Genomic DNA, 20734 nt, shown 5'->3' on the forward strand with positions numbered 1-20734 from the left:
TTAAGAGCACTTATCGGAAACTATCTCTCAAGTAAGCTTCTTTTAATTGGTTCTCTCTGTCACTCTTCGGTTTGAAGTTTTGAAATTTAGGGTTAGGCAACAAAGAAGAAGACCCTTGAATTCAATCTGTTTAGTCTAAAAGATGAGTCTTTAATTGAATTCATCCGTAAGTCTTGGCTACTTGTTAATGGCTACTTGTTCATCTGTGAATTGCTACTTGGTTTGGATTAGGCTAATTCTTTCTTTGGAGGTTACGTTTCTCTACACAAACATTTAGTACTCGTCCTGCTCAAGCCTTGTTCCCAAAATCAATGTTTGGTGTTTCAGGAACCATCCTGATAAGACTGCAAATGACCCGGTTGCGGCCGACATGTTTAAGGAGGTCACCTTTTCCTACAACATCTTGTCTGACCCGGAGAAACGCCGCCAGTATGATACTGCTGGTTTTGAGGTGAGGTTTTGTTGTTGTCTTATGTATTATCATAGATATGATGCCATTAGTAGAGCTTAAGATAAGATAGGATCCTTGTCTCTATAAATAATGTTGTTCTCTGGGGACGTTCTTCATGTCTGAAAATGCTTACTTCCAGCAGCTAATGTTTTGCCAACGTGAAATTTGAGACTTTGCTAATTGCAAATCCCTTCTCTTTCAGAGGCCGTTGAAGTAGAAGGCCAAGAGCTGGAGCAGTGGAGCTGGATCTCTCAAGTTTAGGAGCTGTTTTGCCAACGTAATACCTCTCCTCTCTTGCTAAGTCTTTGAACTTTATAAGATCATATTCATAGCATCTGGAACATGAGTAATGTCAAATCAGTGCCTGCGTTTGTTTAGCATCTTGATCACAAGATCACATGAGTTTGTTTCTATTTTATCAGTGCCTGCATTTGTTTAGATACATTGTCAATTTGATTGTTTCTTATGTGTGAGTTTGTGTTACCTTTCATTGGTTTACATAAACATGTTATGAAATCCAAACATTCAACTTCTAAAAAAAAAAAAAATTTTTTTAAGAACCTCAAGCAGGTTCTCCCATTGGATCATAAAAAAATTAATTACACTAACAAAAGTTCTAAACTTCTCAAATCATAAAATTAACTATTAAATTATTCATTAGAACCCATAATGGGTTCTAACCATTGGACTTGCTCTCATTATCCCAAAGACCCATTTAGGATCTCTTAATTTTTTTTAATATTTTCCAGTCTTAAAAGTTATTTAATTAAGAGACCTACTTAAGAGATACCATAATTTGTGTTCCAATGGGAGTCTCTTATTTAGGGTTTCTTAAAAAAAAATATTAACATTGTTTATATAAAAATAAAATTTATTTATTAAATAAAACATTATAAAAGATAACATTTTAAACATAAATTTAAATAAATAACTTAAAAACAAAGATTAGAAAGAAAAAAACGATAAAATTTTGAAAGAAGCATCCGAGCTCAGTTGATGCCTTCATCACGTTCAAATTTAAGTCATACATGTTCAACCAAATCATCTTTTAATTGTTGATGCATTTGTCTATCACGAATTCTTTTCTGAACACCCATGGTATTGGCGATATTTGTAGGGCACTAATTCCTTGATTATTTTTTTTCTCTAATTTTGATATTTGACACATTAAGTCGCTATGCTTTCTACCTATTTGTTGATGGTGTTGGCAAAAAACTAACAACAAAAGTCACTTGCAGGCCGAGATGACCCGAAAGCAATTAGAAACTCTCAGCCCTCCCATCATGAAGCAAATTCTACCACTAGTGGAACAGCTCCCTCCCCTGTACATGGACTTGGTAAAAGGAAGAGAAGACTTCATTCCAAAACCAGAAGAAACAAGACGCCTTGTATGAGAAACCCATAATGTTCTTGTATTCGTGTCTTGTTAAAAATGTTCAGGTAAGGTCATAATGTTGCAACCCATTTATATTATAAACACGAGCAACAGAAACTTTTTTGGTTGCATATGCTTATAATGTTATTATAACTTTGTTTGTAGACATCATTACATATATTTTAGCATTCTAGAACGCATAAGGGTCTCTCAACAAGTTGATAGACTTGTTCAACACAACCAAAAACGGTAACACGTGAAGTATACACCGGCCTACTCTTCATGATAGAGATACAAGCCGAGACCAAATCGAGCACATGCTGCTCTGACTAAATTGAAATAAAAATTATAAATTTGATGATAACAATTAGTGGAAATTCTTCACAATTTTTTTATCTATAAACGAATAGAGTTTCGTGTTTAATAGAAGAAACATGACTTTGATTAACGCTAAATATGAAAAAATATAATATCTTATTTTTTGTGTTTCGTGCTTCTGTTTTATTTTTTGTTTTTTATTTTTATTATCAAAATTTTGAGCTTTGATTTTAATTATAGATTTGATTATTTTATTAGATGATAGAAACATTTTTTATTTTTGTTCTTTTATTTAAACTTATAATATTTTTTAATAAATGAATGTGTTGACAACAAGACTCTAAAATTCATATAATATGATCCCAAAATAAAGAATTATGTTTTTTGGTATAAAACCGAATAAACCGAAAACCGACGGTATATAAACCGAACCGAACCGAAGTAAATATGGATTTAGAATGGTAGTTATATTTTACTAACCGAAATACCAAAAAACCGAAAAAACCGAACCGAAACCGAACCGATATCCTGCATATCACATAACTATTTTACTATGATAGGATCATTATGATGATATTTTTAAATCAATGTAAAAGTATTGGGCGATTTATGGGAATAAATAACAAATGTAAGGATGGGGCTTTTAATTGTAGGTGTTGTTGGGCCTCGGAAAGCATAAATGGGCTTTAAAGCTTACGAAGAACAATAACGGTGCCGTCGCATACAAATCTGAGACGGGAAGTCAAGCAAGCGTCGGAGAGTATACCGGAGGAGGACGACAATACTGTTTTGACCTCTGTAGCCCAATCGCGTGCAGGTGGATTGCACATAACCTATAAAGTAAGTAATCGTTGATGGTATGGTGGCGCCATCAGGGCAGTGGGAAAATGCCACAGCGGGGGCAGTCGCAGGATTCGCAACAGTAGCTGCTATGCACCCTCTTGATGTTGTCCGTACTAGATTCCAAGGTCTGATTTCTTTTTCCACTCCTGCGTGCTAACTAAATCCCACAGTTAAAAAAAAAATAGATTTTTTTGGTCTGAAAGTTTGATTGACACAGTGAACGACGGTAGAGGGTTAAGTGCTCTCCCGACGTACAAGAACACAGCTCACGCTGTCTTCACCATTGCCCGTCTCGAGGTTTGTTCCTTTCTTTAACCATCTTCTCATGCATTCTCGTTTCTGAATTGAAGCTACATTTTCTCTGGTTTATGTGTGTGTAGGGTCTGAGAGGACTTTATGCAGGTTTCTTCCCTGCTGTCATCGGTTCCACTCTTTCATGGAGCTTATACTTCTTCTTGTGAGTGTCCTTCCTCTTTTACAATCCCCACCCAAGCTCTCTCTGTGATTCATCTTGTAATTACGGCTCTCTGAAACAAATACATCTCTCTAGTTATGGAAGAGCGAAAGAGAGATACGCTAGAGGCAGGGACGATGAGAAACTCACCCCTCCCCTTCACCTTGCTTCTGCCGCTGAAGCTGGAGCCTTGGTTTGTTATTACTAACTCACACCCCCTTAAAACATGTATTTTTATCTCAACCTTATGATACACTTTCAGGTCTGTTTATGCACGAATCCTATTTGGCTTGTCAAGACAAGGTTACAGCTTCAGACACCTCTTCATCAAACCCCACCCTACTCCGGCCTGTTAGGTCTCCAGATATGCTTCCTTAACAAACTCACTTTTTCCATTCTTCTTTTCTTAATTTTTATTGGTGAATTTTGCAGATGCCTTTAGAACCATAATGAAAGAGGAAGGACCCAGGGCGCTCTTCAAGGGTATTGTCCCTGGTCTTGTACTGGTTTGGCACTCACTCCCTTTCCTTTCCTTTTTGTTTATGAAACTACCATACTGTTCCACAGGTGGTTATCGAAACAAAGATCTTACAGGTTGACTAGTTTAGTTTCATTTTTTTTTGGATGGTTTTGATCCTGATTTTAGTTTCTTCAGCAGGTTTCTCATGGTGCTATTCAATTCACAGCGTATGAGGAACTCCGTAAAATCATTGTCGATTTGAAAGAGAAGAGAAGAAAATCCGAATCCACGCCTGATAATTTATTGGTACAGACTTCTTCTTCTTCTTCTTACATTGTGATTATTTGGCAATGCAGGACCAAGTAATCTTTTTTAGCATTTCTTTTATTTTTATATGTAGAACTCGGCGGATTATGCTGCACTGGGAGGCTCCTCCAAAGTCGCAGCAGTTCTTCTCACATATCCTTTTCAGGTTATTAGAGCACGATTACAGGTAAATTGCTTCAACCTCTTCTTAACTCTAGCAATATTTGAGGTGTGACTGTCATAGACATTCCTCTATTGTTTTTGATTTGTTCAGCAAAGACCTAGTACTAACGGAATCCCAAGATATATAGACAGCTTACATGTCATCAGAGAAACCGCGAGGTCAGAGAAGAGCATATATCTATTCTTGGTCTTGACTGTATCTGAAAATACATATGTTATCTTTCTTGCCTTCATGGTGCAGATTCGAGGGTCTCAGAGGTTTCTACAGGGGACTAACAGCTAATCTATTGAAAAATGTGCCTGCTTCTTCCATCACGTTCATCGTCTACGAAAACGTTCTGAAATTGCTGAAACAACCTCTTCCAACGAGATAGGACCCATCATCTTCTTCTTTTATTTTTTTATTTTCCCTTGGGATTGGGAATTACATTTTTGCTTTTTGTATTCCTTTTACTGCTGGTAATCCATGAAACAGCTTTGTCTCGTCTTTGCTCAACAAAAAGCTCTTTTTGTTTTCCTTATTCATCATACATCTCTCCCCATATCTAATACCTTTGCTCTTATTATATCTCAAGGTCCCTATATTTATTGTTATACCAGACTGACTGAATTCTCCACTTTTCTTACGGGTGATGGTGGGATGGACGTATTTTTAGTTCATGTGTTGCAGGTGGAGGGAGCTTAAAGGAAGGTTGCTAAGTAACTGCCATACATTATTATTATGTAAAAATAATTCGCTCAGAGAGAGGGACCTTGATTCTTGGCGACACCCTTTGTTCTTGCTCCACCTGATTCGGTCAGTATAAACACTACTACTACTCTGTCTTTTAAACAGGAAGTATAAGAGTCACTAACTCTTTAGCCATATATAGATTTGGTGAGTCGAAATCCCAGTAGATTGTTCTGCCTTGTTATGATTTTTTCATTGATGCTGCTATTTGTTTGCTCTTCTTTCTCATTTTTATCTTTTCACGCTTCCGCTACTTTTTTCTAGTTTGTTTTCTGAGTTTGCGTAATCACTCGTGAACAACAATAAGAAGCCATTGTTGTGATGTAGAAAAAGAGATTCATATATTTTATTCGCTTTGTTTGCCTTTGATACAACAAAATCGACAGTGAATAATGATGTTTAACAACTTTGAAACAAGAAAATAGTAGAACAACAAACGGAAAAACTTGAAATAATAAAACAGATAATGATGATAAGTTCTTTTTTTGGGAGGGGCAGGCAGGCAGCTGCTTTGGAGATTAAGGTTGCTGCTGAGCGTCAATGTAACCAGCATCGACGAGCACTTTCTCCCTCTTAGCCGTCTCCAGATCTTCATCCACCATCATCTTCACCAGCTGCTCGAACCCAACCTTGGGCTTCCACTTCAACAACTCCTTTGCCTTGCTCGCATCTCCTTTCAGATTGTCAACCTCCGTTGGCCTGAAGTACCTCTTGTCTATCTCCACGTGGTCTTTCCAGTTGAGGCCGAGGTACCCGAAGGACACGTCCAGAAACTCCTCGACGGTGTGCGACTCCTCAGTAGCCACCACATAGTCATCTGGTTTCTCCTGCTGCAGCATCAGCCACATTGCCTCCACGTAGTCCCCTGCGAACCCCCAGTCTCTTGAGGCCTGTATGTTCCCCAGGAAGAGCTTCGTCTGCAGTCCGACCTTGATCCTCCCCAAGGCCCGTGTTATCTTCCGAGTCACGAAGTTCTCGCCTCTGCGGGGTGACTCGTGGTTGAACAGGATCCCGTTGCAGGCGTACAGGCCGTATGCTTCTCTGTAATTGACGGTGTACCAGTGAGCTGCGACTTTGGAGGCAGCATAGGGAGATCTCGGGTGAAACGGCGTCGTCTCAGATTGGGGAGGAGGAGTTGACCCGAACATCTCCGAGGATCCGGCCTGGTAGTACTTGACGGTGCGGCCATTGTCAGCCATGTGAGACCTGACAGCCTCCAGGAGGCGGAGAGCTCCAGTCGCGACCACATCAGCAGTGTAGTCAGGGATCTCGAAGGAGACAGCGACGTGGGACTGAGCAGCAAGGTTGTAGACCTCGTCAGGCTTGATGACGTCGAGCCAACGGCGGAGGGAGGAGGCATCAGAGAGATCAGCGTAGTGGAGCTTCATGAGAGCTTTGTTGGCATTGTGTGGATCCACGTAGATATGGTTGATTCGCTGCGTGTTGTAGTTTGAGGATCGTCGGATCAGGCCGTGCACTTCGTACCCTTTTCCGAGCAGGAACTCCGTCAGGTATGATCCGTCCTGCCCAGTGATCCCGGTGACCAATGCAACCTTCCTTGGCTCCGACGCAATGTGAGAATCGTTGCCATTAGGAGTGGCCATTGCTTCGAATCTGGACACTTTGTCAGATGCGATCAGAAGAAATGTGAGAGAGAGAGAGAGAGAGAGAGAGGTGCACGACGCGCCTTGTGTTTGATTTTGTTAAGCTCCAACGTGTTCTATTATTTATAGAAGCGCCATGTGACGAAGGCGAGAGAGAGAGAGAGAGAGAGAGAGAGAGAGAGAGAGAGAGAGANAGAGAGAGAGAGCAAAGAGGGTTAATTTGGTAACTTGGTAGGTGAATATGTAAGGCTACGTAAAGTTGTACTTGTTTGGCAGATCGCCGGCAAGCGTTGACAAACTGCGATTAGTTTTATGATTTGTATTTTCAGTTTGAATTGACAAGTGTATAAAGCAAAGAAAAGTGAAAGATAAATGATAAGAAGCCATGGAGCATCGTTGATTTTATGCCTGGGCATTTCGGCATCGGTTCGGATAGGACTTGACCTATTTTCAGTTCAGTTCGGATAGTTTTGGGTTCAGTTCGATTCGGATACTAAATGTTGGAACCGGAAAATACCCGGAAAAAATTCGGTTCTCATTTGGATCCGGTTCGGGTTTGGATAATTCGGATAATTTGGATAAAATATCGGTTATTTAGGGTAAAATATCAAATAATTAGGATGATTTAGATAAAAAAATTGGATATTTCGGATTACTTTGAATATTTTATAATAATTTAGTTATCCTCAACTATTCTCGGATACTTTTTAAATTAAAAATATATATTTAGTTATGTTATGTGGATATTTCAGATAAAACTATCCGGATAGTTTCAGATACTTTCGGGTAGTTCCGATTCGGTTCGATTATTTCAGATATAAAAATATAGAAACCGTTCGAGTATTTGAGGATATTGGTCCGGTTCTGGTTTCGGGTATTTCAGTTGTTCGGTTCCGGTTATTTTGCCTAGGCCTAGTTGATTTGGTGAATTCTTAATGGGCCTCGTTTATGCAAAGGAGACCCTTAATTACGAGTACTGATATGGGCTTTACAGTGCCAGTTTTGGCGAATGAAAGATAAACGATCACAGTACGAGTGGGCTAGAAGCTGACATAGCTGTATTTTGTAATAATAACCACAACTTATGAAAGTAACTAGTCTCTTACTTCCTTCCTTCTTCGTCTTTACGATTTGATCCTTTTCTTATTAGCTCCAAATTGGGAAAGTATTCTTATATGCCCTAGTTAGAAAATTTATATTCTTACTATCCCACTTTTTTTCTAACTACCCCACCTTTTTGCACCTTTCCCCCTTTCCTTTCTTACCCTTTCTTTCTTTCTTATTTTTGTTTTTCTTTTCAAACATCACGGGATCCACCATTATTCTCTCTTTTTTCCTTAATTTTTTTTCTCGAGTGGGTCCCATATAACTTTTTCTACCAACCAGATTTTTTTCTAGTTTCTTTTAATCTTTTTTCAGCTGGGTCACAGATTTTATTTTCTGGATCTTTTTTTTAGGATTTTTTTTCTAAATTGTTAAATGATTATATAGCTGAAATTTTATGGAAAATAAAAACTTTCTGTTTATCTTGAAATAATATTTTCATAAACAATAAAATAACAAAATAAATTATTAAAATAATATTTTAATCCACAATTATTTTTCAAAAATAAATTTGGTAATTTCTATATTATTAAAACAGAAACATTGTGTTGGACCTAACATTTATTTTATAAGTTTTTAAATTAAATACATCTTTCTACTTTATAGTTAAACCTACATTAAATCACTAATATTCTTTTTCTTATATTACTATCAATGTTTCCAAACAGTATAGTCATTTCTTTATACTACTATCTATTTTCCCAAACAACATTATAATTAATCTTATTTCCAAATAATATAAAATATTGGAACTTATTTTTTTTATAACCAAATATTTAAATAAATTAAATATTTAAAAAAATATTCAAAAATTTATAAAAAACGAAAATAAATAAAACTTACTTTTGTAGGTTTAAATACTACAAAAATATTGCAATCAATAATAAATCAATTAAATTAACATATTATTTTATTTATATTTACTACATAATGGTTCTATCATTTATTTAAGTAAGATAACAATTCAATAATAGCCATTACATAATACATAAATATATAAACAATATACAGTGTACAATAACTATAATAACAAAAATAATTATGAAACAATATTCAAAATATATGTTAACTACAGAAAAATGCTTAATACTAATTGTTAATAAAAAAATTAAAACAATTATAATATAAATGATTAACACGACAAATTACACAAAACAATTATAATAAAATTAATTAAGTTATATAAAATGGAGTAAAATAATCAAGACATTTATAGTTGTTAATTATTTTATATCTATTATTTTCTCTATCAAAATTTTGTAGAAACGTCATAATTTAATAAAATTGTAAAACAATAAACTTTAAAATTTGGATTAAAAGGTGACAAATTATGAAACTATAGCAATTTAAATCAAAATGGATATGTTAACATATAGGGCATCCTTCAGTTCAATTGGTTAGTCTCGGATATAATGATTTTTATAAATATGAATATTTTTAAAACCTAAGTCGCATTATCGAATCACCAGATTAACCGATATGATTGCGGATTCGGGTCGAATTTAAAAGCATTGATTTAAATGCAAAGAAAATTCAAATGAACAAAATTCTTACAAATTAACAAAATATTTATTAAGTTATTAGTGAAAATTTTCATCATAAAATAATCTGCGCTTGCAAAGCGCGGGTCATGATCTAGTTTATATAAATTAATTTTCTTTAATTAAAATTTTATTTCTCTTAAATAAAAGCAATCAAATTTAAAATAAGATATTTCATATTTAAATCAAATATTAATTTTAAAAAATAAAAAATATTTCAATAATATTTCAAAAATACAAAAAGTTTAAAACAAATATTTAAAAATATTTTTATATACAGTTAATTTTATAATTAAATTTAATAAAAAAAAATATATAAAATTTTTGTAAACAATTAATTATAAAATTAAATTTAATAAAAAATATATTATTATTTTTACATAAAAATGTTACAAAACTATAAATTTAATAAAAAATATATTTCAATAATATTTTGATCAAAAATTAATTCCAAATTTCTTTAATTTAAGCTTTTATATATTTTATATGGCCTTCAAATTGAAAAATAATATATTTCATATTTTTACTGTTTATATTTGTAACTAAATTAACAACCTATATAAATAATAAATAATATTTTCTGTTTTATAAAAAGTAAGTTTGACATTTTTTCTTGTTATGTAAGGAGTATCATTTAAGATTCCAATTTAGTTATAGCTATTTTAACTTTAATATTATTTACAAAATACTTTGATTTTATAAATAATTTATCCATCTTAAAATCTTTTGATTAAATAGATATATTTATTAAGAGCATGAATGCATTCAAAACATTTTTAATCTTTGTGAAAAATATCAAAATTACATTCTTCTTGAAACAGAAGATATATATTATTTTATATAAATTTGAAGATTTGATATTATATTTTTATTTATATAAATGTGTGTGTGGACTACTAGCACTACTAAAACTACTTTGTACTACTTTGTATTACCTTGGACTACTATGTATTATACGTATTTCTAATAACTTTATATTTTTGGGTTATTATATATTTTCAGCTGATATAACTTATATATTTTGAATTATATGTCCTCATATGTGTTAAGGTATCAAATTAGTCATGAAATCTTTAATATTTCTTAAGTCGTTAGAAAAATTATCACTTCCACAAAAAACTTCCTTATACTTCCATATCTAATGTCTCGATAGTGATGTTATAATAAGGTAAATCACACAAATTACATATTTTCCAAATTTTGTTTCTACAAAAATGTTATATACAATCTAAAACTATCTAAATGCATTGGTTCTACTAGCAATATTTTACTTTTCACATGGTATTACTTATAAATGTTGAAATTGACAAAAGTATTACTATGAACAAGATAATATTACTACTACCTTGAGTACTACTGAGTGTAAATATAATACTAGTGCTTTTAAAATATATGGCATAAAGACATTTTAAATGAGTACGTTTTTAATTATATTTTAATAACATGTGTTAAATATGTTATACACGTTTTAGACATGTTTGAATTTTTTTTATTTAGCTTAGTAATACCTAGCAAAACTAGTAGTTCAAAAAATTTCGTGGACTTAGTGTTTTATTTTTATTCTTACTTCACTAAGTTGTAAATATAATATTATTTGATGGTATGCATGTTTTAAATGTATGATTTAATAATTTTGTAAATATATGTTATATACAAATTTTTGAAGAAATAGATTCCCGAGCTACGACCAGCAAAAACAATTTTTGCTTTGTTACAAAATTTTCTAGTCATTACACGTACGTTTGAGTTGGGTCTATAATTTTTAGAAAGAGATCCCTGATCTGATTTGATACGACTAGGGCTGGGTTAAATATCCAGAACCGAAGAACCTACCCGAAACCGATAAAATACGATAGTTTGGTAGAAATATTCAAACAAAACCGTATTTAATGAGAACTTTTGATTATTTTTAGTACATTTGGGTACTTTGAATACAAAATATCCGAACCAAATCGGGTAATATGGTTACTTTAGGTACTATTATCTGAACTTATTTCAGATATATTCGTTATTTGGTTATTTTCAAGTTTCTTTACATCAAAATTGAACCCACCAGGACCGAACCCGAATCGAACCCGATCTAAAATTTTATAATGCCGAACATCGCTAATTTCTAAACCGGATAACCCGGTACCCGAAAGAACCGACCCGTATCATACGACCAACGAAAACAATTTTATTTTACCGGGAATAACATAAGATTTTATTTTATAATACAAAATTATATACAAAATGAACTTATGAAAAAAATATACACAATGATAACTCGTAGTTTGGTGTTATATTGCTTGATTGTTAACTAGACAGTCTCTGGATCAATACTCAGCTTCGTTAATTTTTAAAAAGACATTTATATTCAAAATTTAGTTGATGTGATGATACGTAAAAGTAACTTACGGTCTGGTGGTATGCTCCTGGTTTCTTAACTTTACGGCTCCGGATTTGTTATCTTTTTTATTTATTTTTTTAATGAGTGGAATGGCAGTTTCGTAATTATTTCATCTTCCTACTAGGGTTTTCCTGATTCAGCAAATTATTTTTCACGGCCGCCATGGAATTTCTTCAAAGAATCTCCATATTTATGGGTTATAGTTGTTGTTTACACATCAAAAATATAAATTTATCCATATTCATCAATTTGAACTTAAAATTGGCGGAAACAAACATAACTTTTTCTTTATCCTCACCATTGATATGGTTTAGAATCGCGAAACAGAATATTAAATGACATTGAGCTCACCAGGCTTATTCAAAATCGCAGGCTACCATTGATATTCATCAACAGGGAGAAACACGTGTGTGTGGGGGAGGGGGAGAAGGAAACCTTTGGACTAGTTTAGAGGGTTTAATTTAGGTTGAGTTGTAGTTTAGATAATTCATTAAGGCTATTTTAGTATTTAGCCATATTTCTGTAATTAAAAGAAAATAAATAATAAATAATTTATTAAGAGGGACAAAATAGCATAAACATAGGAGTTACTAGGGCAAATTAGAATAAAGTCCTCGAAATTGACAAATTCTTTTTGGATATGGCAGCAGCGTCATCTATTGCTCTCTTCCACAAACCAACCTGCAGTTTCTATTTGGGCCCTTTCTCTGCTCCCGCTCGATATCGAAGTTGGAGCTCAATATTCCATTTGAATCGGAGGAGACTCTTCTCTTTCTCTGCTCCTCCTAAAACTATGGCCGATTTAGTCAAAACCCATGCTTGGAGAGACGGCGGAAATATTGACGGGGAAGAACGGTTTCAGGCCTTCGAGCAAGAGGCTTTTATGAAGAATAGTCCCTCCAACGATTTGGTCTCCGATGCTGGCGGTGGGATCAACGCCGTCGCTAATCGTCTGGTTTGTATTCAAATTCTCGGACGCACACAATATGTTTGATTTAATGCTGCTATCCATCTCCCAATGAAATACAAAACTTTTTTTTTTTCCTTGCAATTTGATAACAACATACACAGAGCAAATGGGTGTTAGCTGCTCTGTTTGGATCGGTTCTGCTTCTACGACATGATGGTGCAGCCTTGTGGGCTGTCATTGGCTCCGTTTCCAATTCCGCGCTTTCCGTAGCTCTCAAACGCATCCTTAACCAAGAGAGACCTGTTGCAACTCTGCGTTCTGACCCTGGGATGCCTTCTTCTCATGCTCAGTCCATTTCTTTCATCTCTCTCTTTACCCTCTTCTCTGGTAAAACTCTCAAATTTCTCTCACCCTTTCCTTTCCCATCTCTCTTTCTCTACTTGCATCATTTCGTCACCTCTCAAACTGTTATTTCCCCAGTTATGGAGTGGCTTGGAACCAACGAACTCTCTCTTTTCCTTAGCGGCCTCATCGTTGCGTTGGCTTCTTACTTTGTAAGTTTTCATGCAAAACTGTTGCAGAACCATATAAACTAATTCATTCACTTACTGGTGATGATGATTGTATGCAGACATGGTTAAGGGTCTCCCAGAAGCTTCACACGGCCAGTCAAGTGGTGGTGGGTGCAATCGTGGGCTCTGTTTACTCCACCTTGTGGTACATAACGTGGAACTCACTTGTTCTGGAAGCTTTCGCCTCATCATTCTCTGTACAAGTAGCTGTATTTACAGCTGCTGCTGCATCTGCTCTGGGTTTTGCAGTTTATGTGCTACTTAACTGGTTCAAAGATGACAGATGACAAAGAAAATATAATAATTCGAGGGTTATAAAACTATTCCTTTGTTTCCCATTTCACTCGTACTGTTTGAGCTGTCTAGCAATCAACATTACCACTCTGTGTTCTGTTTCTTGTCACAAAACGGCAACTTTTTTTTAAAGTATATACGAAACCAATAGAGAAACAAGTGCTGCTTTATATGAGCATGTGAAAAGCGAAAGGTCAGCTCAATGCGAGAAATGTCTGATCCAAACAATTTATTAGAGAGAAAAATAATCAGAAGAAAAGGCTCTTTTAAGTTGCAAGAAAACATTATTGGAGAGAAGCAGGAAATGAATTTTCTGGTTTTCTTTTCTTTTTCAAATCCAACGGGAATCAAAGAGCCTCAAGGCGACGCAAGTTAAGAGTCTCAAGGTGCTTTTGGTAGATGATTCTCAGAGAGAGTGAGATCATCATTGAGTAGTGAGTCATATTCTGCATCCCGTGCGTTCTTCTTGTAAAGGAGCTTCTTGAAATCAGTCTCGTCCAAGTTCTTTGTGTTTTGTGCGGCATGAACTTGAGCTAAGTTGGAGTAATCCATAGCGGAAGTGGAGAAGAAGGCCCTTTCTTCTTCGGTCACCTTCCTCAGAAATCTAGCTGGATTCCCTCCCCAAACCTGAGTTAAAGAGATAAGAAGAAGCAGGAGGAGTGAGAGTTCTGAGACTCTTTACCAGAGCAAACAAGAAAAAGTTGAGATAAAAAAAAAAAAAGAAGGAACCTCGCCGGAGGGAATCCTAGTGTTCTGCCTGACAAGAGATCCAGACTCAACGATGGCATGCTTTTCAACATGAGCTCCATCCAAGACGGTTGCACTAGCACCAATGTAAGACTCGTCTTCGAGAGTGCAGCCATGTAAGACAGCACTATTACCAATGGTGACATTGTCGCCAATGAGAGTAGGCAAGACCTTGCCGTTTAAGTTGGACTTGGCAACGTGGACAAGGGAGTTATCTTGGATATTGGTCCCAGCTCCGACGGTGATGGTGTTAGCATCCCCTGCACAACAACAATAAGGCATTCAAAACCATTAAGGAAAACAGAGTGCTTTGTTGTAAAAGAAAACACATCATGGGGAGGGAGGTTACCTCTTAAGACACATCCATACCAAATGGAAGAGCCTGGTCCGAGATGGACATTGCCAATGATAGAAGCGCTAGGAGCGACCAAAGCCTCCTTATCAACAATAGGGGCTTTGTCAAAAACATTCATAAGGGTGCGGTGCCTAGAAACTGGAAACAAGAAGAGTTTGCGGAAGGAGTTATAAAAGTAAGCAAGCAAGTGAATGCAGTAATCAAAGGCGCTCACAATAGGAGTGCCTGGGGCTAAGATAAGATTGGAGCTTAAGCCAAGGATTAGTACAAACAAGTAAGCAAATAGAGCTAAGATACAAAATACTAGAAAGTGTTTCTCATCAATAATAATCATTGGCAAACAAATAGCACATCATTAGAGTTTCTCTACTAAGCTAATCGATTTTTTAAGGTGGTCTCTAATGAATAATGAAAAAACAATCACCAAATGTGCAGCAACTATGATCCGATTCCAGCGAAATATCCCCAAGGCACAGATACGAGAAATCAAATGAGTGGAAAGATCCAAAGAAGAAGAAGACGTACGCTGTTCTCGGAAGTGATTTTTGCCTTGGAGGCGACAACCGAGCCGATCAAGTGCTTGACCTGTTTCCCGGATCCAGAATCCTACGCTGTACAGTGCTCTCCCCATGCTTGCCATCTTCGATGATTAATTGAAATCTCCCAATTTGAGGGTGGGGGAGGAGGAGTTACTACGTAGTCTTTTCACGGTTTCCTTGGTTTACTCCTCAATATGCCGGTTATTAGCCGGTTTGTGTTACTTGTTTTTTTTTAATCTGTATACCCACTATTTAATTTCACTTATCTTTTACATTTTGCATTAACTAGACACAGCGACAAATTGGCTATTATTACCGTACCTATTGGGTTTTAATTAACGCTAAACCGGGAACAACAATCAAGAATCATTTCAGATATGCCAAATGCACTTGTTGCCACTGCTCGGTGATATTTTGACCAAACTTTTATTGCTTTTAAGTAAGTGGATACATACTTAAAGAGTAAAGGCTTTGTTGCTCTTCAACTGATGCTGAGAAGCTTTGTTGCTCTCCAACACTGTCCCGCCTCTAGCTTCACATCCCCAAGCTGACACTTCAGATATGACCAAGCAAAATCAATTTAAAACTTTCTTTTATTCTTATATATGCTTGGTGTTAAGAGTAAAGGCTTACTGACATACCTTTGCGTTTTCCACGCACACAAAGTCTATGTAACAAGCCTCCATCTGAGTATGCCGGTTCACATACCACACCATCCGAACAACTGTATTTTCCAACTACAAGTATTACTCATGAAGTAGGCACATAACAATTTCTGAAATGGAACCATATAGCCGCATAAAATGTTTGGACAAATTTACTATGTGTTTTTGATCGCCCAAGCCATTATCAAACTGCAATTCATTAGGGGCATCAAGATAGACTCATAAATGCAGTTGACCAAAAGTAAAAACGCTAGAGAGAGGGGTCGAACCTCTGACCTTGTGGTTAACAGCCACACGCTCTAACCAACTGAGCTACTCCAGCTTCTTACACAGAATGTTTATAATATATTCAAATTTATATCGGACCGGCAAATCACAATAAGAGTTTCTGATTACTTTTTGAACTCTAGTTATAAAGCTTGTGATTTTAGGCTGCTCGATACAGTGATGAGTTAGTTAAAAGCCTCAACACAAACACGTTTTATTATTTTCAGCATCTTCAAGAAATTTAACAATTGGAGTTTTCTATATTACGAATAAGGTAACCGAGTGAAAATTGCTAAAAAATACTTTCACTAATGTAAAAATGGACTAAAAAGTAATATTAGAGGTTTCTACTAGATTTCCAATTAATTTAATTCAATGGCATGTTGTTAAGTATATATATGTAGGTGATTTATTATAGTTCAAGCAAAAAGAAACGAAACAGAAGCAATAATGTGGTCTAGATCAAAAAGTGAAGCTGCCAAGAGATTTGCTCCTATTTTGGAGAAGGAGACAGCAAACACTAGTGACATGGAATGGTTTCGTTACACAGAGACAATACACCAAATCACAACGTTGATTACTGGATTTGAGCTTACCAACGAACAAGCCAAGGAGCTAAAGAGAAAGATGTCTGGAGAAACCTACAGTCAACTAAGTTGTGACTCTGTGTGCCAACTCCAAGCATTGAACGTGAGAACAGATCAGTGGTGCACCGTGACACTTATTGAGAAATCAGAAGATAGGTTGATCTTGAACTGGACCCATTCCACCGACTGTCAGGTTGGGAAAATGTTTGACTTTGATTTCAGTAATAGCTTCTGGAAGGATGATGATCACACCGGATGTGATAGAGTCTTCTATGCAACGAGATAGTCTAGTAACTAGAAGTGTCAACCATACCACCATTAATTAGGCTTGGTTGCTAGCTATGAAAAGATTATATTATATGTTTTTATTTTATTTTATCTAAAGATAAACATATGCTAATTATAATATGTGGTTTTATTTTACTTCATATATGGAAAAACAATATGTTGTTTTAAGGATTTTTTTCAGATTAATTAGAAGAGGTTGTAGGATGTTGAGATTTGTGGAAGTTTAGTTGGCCGAGGCTAAATCACCAATCCGAACAAAATTGATATGTCATGTTTTGTGGAAGATTTTTTGGACATGACATGACATGTTTCATCATGGTCGAGGCTAAATCACCAATCCAAACAAAATTTTCGAAACCGTTCAAATTAAAAAAAAAAACAAATATTTCTGACATGAGCAATAACTGTTGTTTTTATCCAATCTCTTCAGGGGGTATTAGCAAAACGCTTTACTTCCTGACGCAAGCTTGGCAACAGAGAGAGAGACTGCATATTAAGCTGCTCAACCAATAGCTCGTCAAAAGGAGATTTAGAGCTGTGCTGCTTCAACTTGGTGAAGAGATGATGCAACACGAGCCACCTCTGATATCGAACTTGGCACTAGGAAAACCGGTGGTTCAGTCAACTTACAGCGGTCATAGATTAAACACCCGAACGTAGCAAATCGTTGCTTGCGAAGGTCGCAGGTTCGAAACCTGCATGGGCCATTTGTGTTTTTTTTTAATTAATTAATTATAGCAACAATTGTACATGTCAGCATCAGTGAGTGAGACCGTATCCATATCACCACTTAGCATCCGGACACGTGGCAAGAGAAGAAACCAGTAACTCCGATTCCCACAAAACAAACCAATGAAAATTCTCGCCTTATCCCAAATCTTATCTCTCTCTCTCTCCTAACGATTGCTACTCTTTTAAGTCTTCCTCTGCTTAGGATCAGGACAACCATTAAACTGAGAGACTTTGTGGCCATGGCTGCCTCTCTCCAATCCGCCTCTACGTTCCTTCAGTCCGCTAAAATCATCACCGCTCCTTCACGTGGCAGTGCTCACCTCCGGTCGACTCAGACAGTCGGGAAATCTTTCGGACTAGAAACATCCTCTGCTCGCCTCACATGTTCCTTCCAATCTGACTTCAAGGACTTCGCCGGTAAATGTTCCGACGCTGTCAAAATCGCTGGATTCGCTCTCGCAACCTCTGCTCTCGTCGTCTCGGTAACTTCCTCCTATCACCGGTTCTTCCATATAAGTTTATTACGAACTGTAACAAAATAACAGTTTTTAGTGTGTGTGTGTGTGTGTTTGGGGTGTAAAATGATTCTTACATCATTACAATGTATCGAACTTGCCACCTTGAAAGTAACAACAACAGTACACTAAACCAATAGCATTTTAAGATTATCACAACAGAATACCTATATTCACAATCTTCGTGATACGATTTTACGAATTGGAAAGCTTATTGGGATCATCAATTTTGTTATCGGTTTGTGGTGTAATGAAAGGGAGCAAGTGCAGAGGGAGCTCCGAAGAGACTAACTTACGACGAGATTCAGAGCAAGACTTACATGGAAGTTAAGGGAACTGGAACTGCCAACCAGTGCCCAACTATTGACGGTGGCTCTGAGACTTTCTCCTTCAAACCCGGAAAGTACGCTGGCAAGAAGTTCTGCTTCGAGCCTACTTCCTTCACCGTCAAGGCTGAGAGTGTTAGCAAGAATGCGCCTCCTGATTTCCAGAACACCAAGCTCATGACCCGTCTCACCTACACTCTTGACGAGATCGAAGGCCCCTTCGAGGTTTTTTCTTTTGCTTCCACCGCAAGTAACTGTCTGTCTTATTGGTTACGAATAGGGTTTGTGATTCTTTTTCTCGAGCAGGTTTCTTCTGACGGAAGCGTTAACTTCAAGGAAGAAGACGGCATCGACTACGCTGCAGTCACTGTCCAGCTTCCAGGAGGCGAGCGTGTGCCATTCCTCTTCACCGTCAAGCAGCTTGACGCCTCCGGCAAACCAGACAACTTCACTGGCAAATTCTTAGTCCCTTCATACCGTGGCTCCTCCTTCTTGGACCCTAAGGGCCGTGGTGGTTCCACAGGATATGACAACGCCGTTGCATTGCCAGCTGGAGGCAGAGGCGACGAAGAGGAGCTTTCTAAGGAGAACGTGAAGAACACGGCAGCTTCGGTGGGAGAGATCACTTTGAAAGTGACCAAGAGCAAACCTGAGACAGGAGAAGTGATCGGAGTGTTCGAGAGTCTTCAGCCGTCGGATACTGACTTGGGTGCCAAGGTACCAAAGGATGTGAAGATCCAAGGGGTGTGGTATGGTCAACTTGAGTGATCATGTTATCATATCTAAACATCTTCTGTTTGTATTTGATTACAATGAGTACATCTTTTGATGCTTCTTCTTCTTCTATTATAAAAAAAAATGCACATGCCCTAAATCTTAAGGTTTTTTTGTATCCATATATAGTTCTATTCAACTTTAATCATATGGTATAATGCTGAGAAATAACTTGTGCAGCTGATATGATGAGTTATGTAATCTATAAGCAGGTTACTGTGAATTATTCCCTCCGTTTCAAAACAATATATATTTTACAAAAACTTGTTTTGAAATTCAGTGAATATTTACTAACTAATAATGGTAATTGTAAATTTTGAAAAAAATTATCCGTGTTTATTAAATTTTGATTAACTAAAAATTGTGGAAACTAATTAATCATAAATAATACATTTATAATCAATATTTAAAATGTTTTGAAAAATATTCAAAACATACATTTTTTTGAAACAAATAGAATATTATTTATGCTTCTTAAATACAGTGGTAATTTTATTTACAGCTTGTTTCCAAGACGAACAAGAAAATAACTTCAAAGCAAAATTATTATTATTTTATAATTTTTAAATTTATAAGTTTGCAGTCGAACCATTTTGATAATCAATGAATTAGTTGGTTTGCCTTTTGATATATTTATGTGGATGGATGCGGAGTTACCGTTTTGTTTTTTTTTATAACACTTTGTTTTATTGAACTGATTTGAAACATATTACATCATAAAAGAATATGACAAAACGATAATGAGAAACTAATGATTCTTCTGCACCAGAAGCTCGTGAGGATAATCATCATTGATGTCACATTAGCTATATCAAACTAGTCTTATTATAGAATAAGGTAGATTAGGTGTTCCCATTCTAGCAGTAACAGACAGACTTCTAATACCTTATAAAAAACATGACAATCTCATCGTCTAAATAGATCTTTATTTTCAATTGCCTTTATCAATTTTGTTTCGAATTCGCTTCAGATAAGCTACCATCAAAACAATTTTGAATGCAAATACAAATCAAATAAATGATGAGGATTGATGGTTCACACCATTATCACCAATAGTAGCAGACTAAGCAAAAGAGAGCGCATAAGAACAAGCTCTTCAAAAACCAGCGACAACCATCACTACTTCCACTAGAAAGGCTAACCTATCGTTAATCCACTAATGGAAACGAACATTCACTACAAGAAAACACATGCTTAACGACGAAAATTAACGAGGAAAAACAATCCTCGTAAATTTGCGTCGAGTTTACGACGAATTTACGTGAAAAACTAAAGTCATCGTTATTTCCTCGTAACGTAACGACAAAACTGTTTCGTCGTAAAGTGGATGTAATTTTACGAGTATTTTACGAGGAAAAACTATTTCCTCGTAAATACGACGTAAATTTTGCGTGGTATTTACGAG

At 36.0% G+C, this 20734-nt stretch overlaps 5 protein-coding genes and 1 non-coding gene across 7 annotated transcripts; 3 read left to right on the plus strand and 3 right to left on the minus strand.

Moving 5' to 3' along the window:
- Positions 1-2823: 2823 nt before the first annotated feature.
- On the plus strand, positions 2824-4958 carry LOC106327897 (folate transporter 1, chloroplastic). 2 transcript variants are annotated; one of them, XM_013766201.1, is made up of 10 exons: positions 2824-3112; positions 3205-3284; positions 3368-3444; positions 3538-3634; positions 3704-3797; positions 3874-3947; positions 4097-4207; positions 4302-4394; positions 4482-4549; positions 4632-4958. In XM_013766201.1, exons 1-10 carry the CDS (start codon positions 3004-3006, stop codon positions 4762-4764), a joined length of 936 nt encoding a protein of 311 aa, XP_013621655.1. In that variant the 5' UTR covers positions 2824-3003; the 3' UTR covers positions 4765-4958. The 2 variants fall into 2 exon arrangements, with proteins under 2 accessions (XP_013621655.1, XP_013621656.1); XM_013766202.1 differs by having other exon boundaries at positions 2830-3112; positions 4100-4207.
- Positions 4959-5192: 234 nt separating this feature from the next.
- LOC106327896 (GDP-mannose 4,6 dehydratase 1-like) lies at positions 5193-6902 on the minus strand. Its single transcript, XM_013766200.1, has one exon. The coding sequence runs from the start codon at positions 6722-6724 to the stop codon at positions 5639-5641; it is 1086 nt and encodes a 361-aa protein (XP_013621654.1). The 5' UTR covers positions 6725-6902; the 3' UTR covers positions 5193-5638.
- An 898-nt stretch (positions 6903-7800) lies between these two features.
- On the plus strand, positions 7801-13636 carry LOC106327720 (lipid phosphate phosphatase epsilon 2, chloroplastic-like). The gene is made up of 5 exons (XM_013765954.1): positions 7801-7874; positions 12372-12713; positions 12830-13055; positions 13149-13222; positions 13300-13636. The coding sequence occupies exons 2-5, from the start codon at positions 12399-12401 to the stop codon at positions 13525-13527; spliced, it is 843 nt and encodes a 280-aa protein (XP_013621408.1). The 5' UTR covers positions 7801-7874; positions 12372-12398; the 3' UTR covers positions 13528-13636.
- An 89-nt stretch (positions 13637-13725) lies between these two features.
- Positions 13726-15375, minus strand: LOC106327721 (gamma carbonic anhydrase 3, mitochondrial-like). The gene is made up of 4 exons (XM_013765955.1): positions 15162-15375; positions 14631-14774; positions 14264-14541; positions 13726-14161 (listed from the first exon to the last, which is right to left on the minus strand). The coding sequence occupies exons 1-4, from the start codon at positions 15274-15276 to the stop codon at positions 13916-13918; spliced, it is 783 nt and encodes a 260-aa protein (XP_013621409.1). The 5' UTR covers positions 15277-15375; the 3' UTR covers positions 13726-13915.
- A 713-nt stretch (positions 15376-16088) lies between these two features.
- TRNAN-GUU lies at positions 16089-16162 on the minus strand. Its single transcript has one exon. It is a non-coding gene; the product is annotated as a tRNA-Asn (tRNA).
- Positions 16163-17876: 1714 nt separating this feature from the next.
- On the plus strand, positions 17877-19494 carry LOC106327505 (oxygen-evolving enhancer protein 1-1, chloroplastic). The gene is made up of 3 exons (XM_013765664.1): positions 17877-18196; positions 18487-18780; positions 18862-19494. Exons 1-3 carry the CDS (start codon positions 17954-17956, stop codon positions 19321-19323), a joined length of 999 nt encoding a protein of 332 aa, XP_013621118.1. The 5' UTR covers positions 17877-17953; the 3' UTR covers positions 19324-19494.
- The last annotated feature ends 1240 nt before the right edge of the window (positions 19495-20734 follow it).

The sequence above is a fragment of the Brassica oleracea genome, chromosome C2, assembly GCF_000695525.1.
Source record: "Brassica oleracea var. oleracea cultivar TO1000 chromosome C2, BOL, whole genome shotgun sequence".
NCBI classification, from domain to species: domain Eukaryota; kingdom Viridiplantae; phylum Streptophyta; class Magnoliopsida; order Brassicales; family Brassicaceae; genus Brassica; species Brassica oleracea.